Source organism: Amblyomma americanum, chromosome 1 (genome assembly GCF_052857255.1).
Source record: "Amblyomma americanum isolate KBUSLIRL-KWMA chromosome 1, ASM5285725v1, whole genome shotgun sequence".
NCBI lineage: Eukaryota > Metazoa > Arthropoda > Arachnida > Ixodida > Ixodidae > Amblyomma > Amblyomma americanum.
The window spans coordinates 310,139,158-310,148,638 of NC_135497.1; the positions used below are offsets into that span (position 1 = coordinate 310,139,158).

The 9,481-nt window shown below is 47.2% G+C and overlaps 1 protein-coding gene across 2 annotated transcripts; it reads left to right on the top strand.

The window, feature by feature from the left end:
* Nucleotides 1-363: 363 nt before the first annotated feature.
* LOC144098578 (uncharacterized) lies at nt 364-7,143 on the top strand. 2 transcript variants are annotated; one of them, XM_077631340.1, is made up of 3 exons: nt 364-762; nt 4,617-4,808; nt 7,005-7,143. In XM_077631340.1, exons 1-3 carry the CDS (start codon nt 391-393, stop codon nt 7,023-7,025), a joined length of 585 nt encoding a protein of 194 aa, XP_077487466.1. In that variant the 5' UTR covers nt 364-390; the 3' UTR covers nt 7,026-7,143. The 2 variants fall into 2 exon arrangements, with proteins under 2 accessions (XP_077487466.1, XP_077487474.1); XM_077631348.1 differs by lacking the exon at nt 7,005-7,143 and having other exon boundaries at nt 4,648-4,769.
* Nucleotides 7,144-9,481: the final 2,338 nt, after the last annotated feature.

Sequence of the window (9,481 nt, forward strand, 5' to 3'; positions counted from 1 at the left end):
CATACTCACGGCAGGGGATTGGCCAGGTTTAAGCACATCCAAGGAGGAGGAAAAAATTCTCTAGGTTCGTCTAGGTCTTCTTCCTTCCGGAATCCCACGTAGATAACATTCTAGCTTCTATATATTTCAGCGTCTCCAGACAAAAATCCCGACAAAAGCGTGCCGATGTTCCCGATAGCAGGCGCCAAAAGACCACTTGCATTGAAATAAAATGCTAGCTCAGTGACCTCCGCAATATGGGCGTGATAACCGTCTTTATCTTGCCCGATCGCAGTCAAACGGGATGAAGGACAAAGAAAACCGTCTCGAGGTCTTTGTTCTTCTCTTGTCTGCCGCTCGAGCCGCACGAGAGATAGAACGCACGCCATCTTTTTTTAGAACCTTTCTTCGATGATGAGTCGCAGAGCTATGTGCGTCCGTCCAAGCAGTCCTGACCAGCCCACTCCTCAGCTCCATCCACCTGGTTCCGGTCTCCACCTCGCGATACAGGATGATCTTGGTCAAGGAGCCGAGTGCTGCCCCGAGAGGAACCAGGACAACGCAAGCCGCGTCACACGGCCAGCTGGGAAGCCACCGGCCGCCGAGGTCGCCAAGCGCTTCGTGGCCTCCGTCCGGCGCCTCTCCCTTGCCTTCGAAGAAAGAGGCGCTGACGACTACCACCACCATGACTACCGGAAGGGGCGCTTAGGCTCGGAGAAGCACGAGTGCGGGAATGCAGCCTGCCGGGCGCAGCCGTCAGCCGTCCCCCCAGCGACAGGCACGGTAAGCTTGCATTTGAGCCCTGTTGGTTTGCTTTCGTGTTCTGCTCGAATTCACCTGTCAGGTGCTTCACCGGACGTGTTATTCAAGGCATTCGGTCAGTGCGCGTTTTCCGAAGGTTCAGCCCATTGTGTGCAGGTGCCGTCAGCGGAAGTTCGATGGTAGCCAGATGGTACTCCATTGCAAGCAGCTCTTGACGGGAATGTAATGTTATTTTCACGTCTAGCGCTTGGAACCAACTCTTCGCTAGCCGTAAGTTTTTGCAGGACATAGTGGCACGGATGTAACAAGTCTTGCATACAGAGGAAAAGCTAGCATCTTGCAGGCTGCTGATGAAAGTGCGCTTCGAGCATTTCAAAGAATTGGAGGTACTTCACCGGAAACACATTCAATAGAGAAAAAAATATATTGATCACACGGGTATACTAGACATAGTGCGATTTTGGATTACGCATAGTGGAGAACAGTGGAATGCAGATGTCGTTAGCAGCAATTGTAGCTGTGGCAATTGTCGAGAGTGCTGGAGAAATTAGGAGCATTCAGCAGTCAGTCACGGTTTGTGTGGTATGGGTTTGGTATTGAGTGGGGTGTATAGTAAGGGCGCGTCGCGCATTTTTCGCACGTCAGGCACGGTCGCGCATGAACTCCTTATAAGCTCCCGTTTAACATATTCACTGAAGCGCAGGCTTAAGGCGATGAAGAAAAGGAGGCTGCCGCTGTCTTCCGTTCTGTTCGTAGCAATCAGTGATCAGAATCCTGGCGAATCAGCGTTGGCTTGAAATGGCGCATATGTCACGGCATGCCATTTTGGTTAGTGACACACACACACACACACACACACACACACACACACACACACACACACACACACACACACACACACACACACACACACACACACACACACACACACACACACACACACACACACACACACACACACACACACACACACACACACACACACACACACACACACACACACACACACACACACACACACACACACACACACACACACACACACACACACACACACACACACACACACACACACACACACACACACACACACACACACACACACACACACACACACACACACACACACACACACACACACACACACACACACACACACACACACACACACACACACACACACACACACACACACACACACACACACACACACACACACACACACACACACACACACACACACACACACACACACACACACACACACACACACACACACACACACACACACACACACACACACACACACACACACACACACACACACACACACACACACACACACACACACACACACACACACACACACACACACACACACACACACACACACACACACACACACACACACACACACACACACACACACACACACACACACACACACACACACACACACACACACACACACACACACACACACACACACACACACACACACACACACAAAACATTTGAAACGGGCGTGTTTGAAATGTTGACGTCATAACCTAGAAGGCATGGATAATGGTGACATATGCGCTCGAAATTCACAACTGAACGTCATTCTTCGCCAAACGGTGGCCTTTGCGAAAGTCCACCAAATCAGATCCGGCTATGCAACGCGCTTTAGTTTTTGTAACAGCGTGATGCCATTCTCGGTGCCGTCGCGTGAAGACAAAAAAAGCTGAAAAGCGAAAGTTGCGACAGTTATGCTGCGTTTCATTTTGTGTGTCTTGTCAGTGAAAAGTCCTTACAGTGCTATCTTGTTGCACCTTGAGGAAAAATGACGATTCGCAACGAAGAACGCTTAAGAGAAAAATCCTCAGTACTTGAAGAAATGTTAGTGTGACCATAATCGTTTGTTCCAAAGCTTTTACTAATTACGACTACTTCCCTCCCTTTAGTCATCAATTTACTTTGTAATGACTCATTTAATCTCTCATGACCGTGCTGTGATCAAGGTTTTGTTTTGTAGGCGCGGTGCGGCGCGGAAAATTGAAGAGGTCAGTCCGCTTTCCGCTTTGCTATAACTTAGGTGTGCCCTCGAAGAGTAAGCCATGAGGCAAATATTCCATTGGGCTCGTGCCGCGACACTGCCGTGCTGTTGTACGTCAAAGCGTCGGTGGATGCATAACAGGGCCTATGTAATTGAGGACACTGCGATCTTCGTCTTCATTCCTCAACACCCCGCCCCCAACCCCTCCCCACCCACACACACTTCCGTATATTCCCGTTCAAATCCGTTCTTGTTTGGAACATGCATATAACTTTTCCAACTACTGACCCGGCAATTTTCGATACTCTTTGCCTGCCAAGAGCATAGCGTGCTCACACGAGATGGAGCTGTCGCTCAACGGACGCTGACAACGAAACGGTACGCAGAGGCATATTAGACGGTGTAAACCTACACGAGTCTAAAACTACTCCGGAATACGGTCTCCTCGTGAGGACCGCTTGTTCCACAATACCATGTGATTCAAAGACGAAGGTATGGGCGGGCGCCCACAGCAGACATCAAAGCTTGGTTTCAGGATTCTGAGAGTCAAAGCGAGGTTTAAGAATGCTCGTTGGTGAAGCGTAGTTTTGAGAACTATAGTCTCACAGTACGCGCAGCTATTTCAGCGTTTCTGATGTCCATATTTTATGCTGCACTAATGCTGCGAAATGCTGGGCTTCACCGATACACCGGCTGAGGAAAGTTTAAAGTGGTAATTTATCTATGCCCAGTCAGCTTGGTGATAACAGTAAAGTGTGTTTGCCTGTAGGAGGGAGTATGTTCTGCGCACAGTTTACACAAGGAGTTCCCAGTACAGTCGCTGACAACGGGACCTCCTTCTGTATACATTTATCCCGGCAGTATTTCCTTCGTGTATAAATAAACATGATTCTCATTCTGATTATGATTCAGAGAGTCTCCGGTAGCGCGAGTGCTTCTGCTTTCCACATCGTCGACATGTCTGAAGTGTGCCTGATTTTATCTTGAAAGGGACCTGGTGCTTCCCATACTGTAATCCTGACGCCTTCACAAACAAAGCTTTGATTTCCGCGCTTCGTCAGACCCGTTACGATGAGCTGGTTACCCACTGTATCCTGGTCGCCTTCGCCAAAGCACCTGAATCCGTGCCGTAACGAATTGAGTCCGAAGAACGGCACCATGTCGAAATGCCGCCGCAGACCCATATGATGGCCTCCTATTGTTGCACGCTTTGGCCAGAAACGTGACTTTCTCCGGAGTTTAATACCTCTTAGACGCAGTGGGTATAGTAGGGCGGCCAAGTGGAATCAGTAAATTCTGGCCCATGCTTGAGTGGTCTAAAGAAAATTTGCCCCAATTGCGAAAGCAAATAAAGTTTTCAGAGATGATCTATTGACGTAAAATTGTTGTCCACTTATATATTAAGGACTTTATTGGTGACGGGGAAATGCGAAAGTATTATCACGTGTCGTGTGTGGCAAAGTATTTATTCCTTACTTTCGCAGTTGCGGTTGACATAGACCGCCGAATACTATATGATTTACATTTTCATTTTCATTCATAATAATTGTAAACATCCAGCTGTCATTGTTACAGGATTTGGTATAAAACAACTGAGGCCAAGTAGAGAAGGAAACTTGCTAATTATACATCGGCAATTTCTCCATCCTCAGAAAGTTAACCACATCGATCAACAGTTTCATGAATGCTAAATTCAATGCACAAGCACCATTTCACAAACCCGTGATGCAAGGGAAGGATTGAAACGCGAGTGTTTGTTTATTTGAGTTTAAGAACAAAAACTCAGTGTGCCTCTTCGTGTACCTCAACATTATTGCACACATCTTATTGGCTGCAGCTAATAACACAGTCCTCGAACCCGTTTCCAGAGGGGAAAGACATCGACTTGGGCCTCACGCATCGCCGCCTTTGCGGTGCAGACTTCGCAGGCAAAGGCCCAGGCTGCCATCACCTCGTCATGGCGGCCGAGTTGCTGCATCTAGGGGGGCGCCCGGCCGCGGTGCTGCTGCAGCACCTGCCAGCCGCTGCCGTAAGTGAGAACTCACAGACGCATGCGCAGTACGTCCTCCGTCGCAGTTGCTCGGCTGACAACGCAACCGCAATTGCCATTCTTGACGGTACACCATGAGCTTTCTCGCGGCACAAAGTATTATAGGGAGTCGTGGTGAAAATTGTTGGTATCCGCAGTGCAACAAATCGCAAAGCTAATGTCTGCCAGGTAAATATATTTTGGCGGCTAGGTTTTTACATCGACCTAGCGAAACGAAGTGAATGTTGATTTGCGCGAAGCAGCAGTTCTTAAATGCGTTATTTTAAAGTAGAAACGAGACAAATTTACTATGCGAAGCTTCATTGCATTTATAGCCGCATTACTGTGTCCTGGCTGCTATTTAACAAGCAGAGAATTTTGGCACAACTGTGTTCATTCAGGGGCATGGATGTGTAGCTATGACAACATATTGCAAGGCTTGGTGTCTACAGAGCCTCCCCTGCTTACCACGTCAGTATCCGAGATAGCGATGCGCGTTATATGTTGCGGCTTATCAGGAGCCCACTTTTACCATTAAAGCATATAGAGATTCGGAGACAGCCGCTAGTGGTCGTCCTTCTTATTTACGGCGCAGTACTTGTGTTTTTCTTATGCTACTGCATTTCCAAACAGTATCACATTTCATCTCGTGTGTGTTGTGTACCTAAGCACATTACCTGTCGATAGCAACATAGAGTTGAGGCTTATGTGCAGTTCATTGGGACAGTCGTCCTAGAACATGGGTAAAATGGCAAATGTAATCTAGAAAAAAGCGAATACTGCAAGGAAAGAACTTCAAGGTTTACTGGACACTCGAAAACAACGTAGATTTATTTCTGAGTCTTTCAGGGAAGCACGAGAGCACTCCTCGCCCCGTGGCCCGAATGAAAGAAAAGTAGCTAATCCGGCTTCTCGCTGTTTCAAGTCGCGGTTTGTCCAGAGCATCCTGTCTTATTTGAAGCTACCACATCATACCCAGAATAATTGTGTCGTGTATTGTGGCAGGTACCTCATGACATCTGAGCAACTGCTAGGTGCAACGACAATGAGGCTAGGAAACGCTGGTGTTCACTCTAAAGCGGTGATCACGTAGTTCTCTTAAGGCGACAGCCTTAGGATCATCGTGGTGGACAGGATTTGCATATCCTTGGAAACTGTGCGCTCAAGCTATCAATGAAATAATATGAAAGAATAAAAGCGTCGACGAGGATGGGACACGAACCCACAATGGGCAGAAAGCAATCCATTACCTTAACTACTCGGCCACCTAGTCCGACGGAAAGAGGTTGTTTTAGAAGGCATTGGTTGTAAATTGAAACCAGATATAGCGAAGAAATCAGATATAACAAAGGTATTGTAGGTTGTAATGTGAAACCGAAACTACTTCGAGAAGATTGCGGTGATCGTATTGAGCTAAAGAGCTCAACAGGACAACGGAAAGGCGTTCGCTTTAATGCAAGTAAGTTGACTTAAGTGCTCTTCAAACCCTGTTTCGGTCTGGACGTCCCAACCTCGATTCGGGTGGCGAGAAAAGTTTTACATTGAAGTTTTTCGGTAATAATTGAGTATATTCCTGCAGGAAAAATATAAACATAAGGCCATAAAAAGCCACCACATCAGGTTTTACTGTGATGAAAAGTTGGATGAACTGTACTACTCATCTGCGAAGAACTCACGCTAGATACTTTGCCTATGCAGAATAGCGACATCGACAGACATGTCAGAAAATCCGAAGTTATAACAGGCTGGGAAATCTCATCTGGCTGGCCTATTCTTTTGAATATTTGAATTGTTTTTTTAAACTTTTTTGACGTATGCAAAAATTGCCTTCTTATCGCACGAATTGTTTTAACGGCCACAAAGCATGCTGGAGAAAAGAAGGGAACCTGCTCGATTACAAACGAATACTTTCGTTCCACTTGTGCAGAACATGCAGTACTCAAGACTGTGAGTGGCGAAACCTCTTGCGTTGAGGCACTGGGGTGGAGTCTAACTGAGGGAGCAGCAGGCATTTTCCGGGGTGTCTAAGTCTGACCAGAGCTATAACGCAGTGTAAACCCACTTAGTATAAACCCAAGCGTGCCTCTGAAATCCCTGTGTACAATATGCTGCTTTCAACGTGATTTTTAGTGACTGTGGTCGGGGTCCCTCCGGTTGATTCACAACCCTCATTCACTTTTTCTCTCTCATTTGCAGACTGTGCCCTGCAGAGTTTGAAACGACCTGATGCGCAGCAGACCATCCTGGCAGCAATTTGATTTTTTTATAATTTTGGATATTACTGATTTGATTAACATTATCAGCAGTGTTGTAATTTATTAAATGAAAAGAACGCATATGCGGTCTCTTCATTGCTTTGGCGGCCTAGCAGCGCTCTGCGGGCGCTTATGTGCCGTTGTTTCTGAGAGGTATTGTTCAGGCACAAAAGCGGGAGGATGGCCCTAGAGCGGCCTAAATGTACTTCAGGAGTTTACGAAAAAGACTGAGTGCCTAGCATACATGGTCGATAAAGGAATCAATGAAAGGAAGTTATGTTAATAGTGACATCCCAGACAGGTTCTCCGCTGTACAAACAAGCAGGGCCATGCAATCCATGTGGTAAGCTCTCGAAATCAACTGGTTCAGACCGAAATGCCTCCCAAGGGGATATCCACGGAGATAATTCTGTCGCTCAACAAGGTATGTGGCCGCTTTCTCTCTGGAGGGGCTACGCCAGAGGCGGCACCGTTTATGCCGTAGATAGTTTATTATTCCCCCTAACTTGGTACTGGTTTCATTTTACTCATTTTGCTCATTTTAGAAGGAAAAGGCTTCTTATGGTAATCGAAATCCTATGCTGGAACAAAGGATAAAAAAATGACTTCTGTCACCTACAGTATGTAAGGAAGCCAATTTCATTCTTGTACTGAAACTAGGCAGACCGAAGAATTCACCAGAAAACATCTGGCCTAAATCACTCTCCCTGTACGGGAAAGGTTATGGAGAGAATGGCGCTCACAGTGCTCAATCTGCTGTAGTGACATCTATAACACTTCCTACATGTGCCCGCTATACTCGGTGGCTTAAACAAGCAAGACTACACAAAGAGATATAGGTACACAGTCCGCTGCGCTGTCCAACTACACACTATTGTTGGTATGACAATGAATGATTTTTCGACAATATCTCCCACACTGCAATCCTAGCCAACTTTCATGGAACCTTTCCAGGAGCCCGTCTATTCAATGAATGCAAAATGTCCTATCGAATCGGTTACTAAGACTCATTTTTCCATACAATCAGCCCTAAGCAACAGGGCCCATCAAATGGGGCACAACCAGACGGTCGATTATATCCAACGGTTGTTTTACGTGGTGTTGAAATGTGTTTCCGAATTGCCCAGCTAAAACGAGCCATCTATCCGGATGCCATCGCGATCTATTGTGTCCATGGTAACCTAGTATGTCAAGCAACTACCGTCCATGAAGTATTAGACATCATTCACGCCCACGCTGCCAGCGTGGGGCCTCGAATTCTAACCCGGAAATTCGGAGTGCACCCTTTCTTTAGCCACATGAAAAGGGCTGCAAATGCGAAGCGCTGTCTCAATAATTAGAATACGGATAACCTCCTTGTTCCACGTCAGGCCCATGTTCGCATCCTTGGCTTCATCTAGGAACACCACCAAAAAAACAGGGTGTGGACATCAATAATCTTCCCAAAGTAAACATCCATCTCCGCTCCTCAGTCTTAAATGAGTTTTGCCGGAGCAGCCCTGGTACCCGCCGCGGTGGCTCAGTGGTTAGGGCGCTCGACTACTAATCCGGAGTTCCCGGGTTCGCACCCGACCGTGCGGCTGCGTTTTTATGGAGGAAAAACGCTAAGGCGCCCGTGCGCTGTGCGATGTCAGCGCACGTTAAAGATCCCCTGTTGGTCGAAATTATTCCGGAGCCCTCAACTACGGCACCTCTCTCCCTTTCTTCTTTCACTCCTTCCTTCACCCCTTTCCTTACGGCGCGGTTCAGGTGTCCAACGATATATGAGACAGATACTGCACCATTTCCTTTCCCCAAAAACCAATTATTATTATTATTAGCAGCCTTGGACTCAGTGAACACGACCTTCGCAAGATTTATGAACCTACCGTGTTCTCGCGAGTCCAGTATCCTCCCATACCACCACGTAGCTAAAAACTCGTCCAATAACACAGCCATCTAGAAATTCTTCCGCACTGAGCTAGATGGCCCATTATACGCATATAAGTATAACTACTTTATTCAACAGACAATGTTGCATAACCCATGAGAGTAGACTGGCGCTCTTCATGTAGCTGTGCACCACCGTTTGACCACCTCCCGTGGCATACCAAGACGTGCCATACTAGGAACATTTGGAAGGAGCACGTGGCACCTCCAACCCATCTCTTATTTTCGACTGCCGTGGGGCCATCTGTATAACATGCATAACCGTACTGCCGTTGCGCCTAAAAATGTAACCGGAGCAGGATTCCACAGGTTGAGATCTCATCTCATGACACTTGCCAACCAGTGCAACGTTAGCCGACTCCAGCGCTACAAAAGCTCTGTAGGCAACTGCCATCAGAAAATCCATTATCACACCGGCATTTCTGATCCGAACTCATTTGACATTCACAAAAGCAAGGTCGGGCTAGATGGCACTGCTTACCTAGAAGA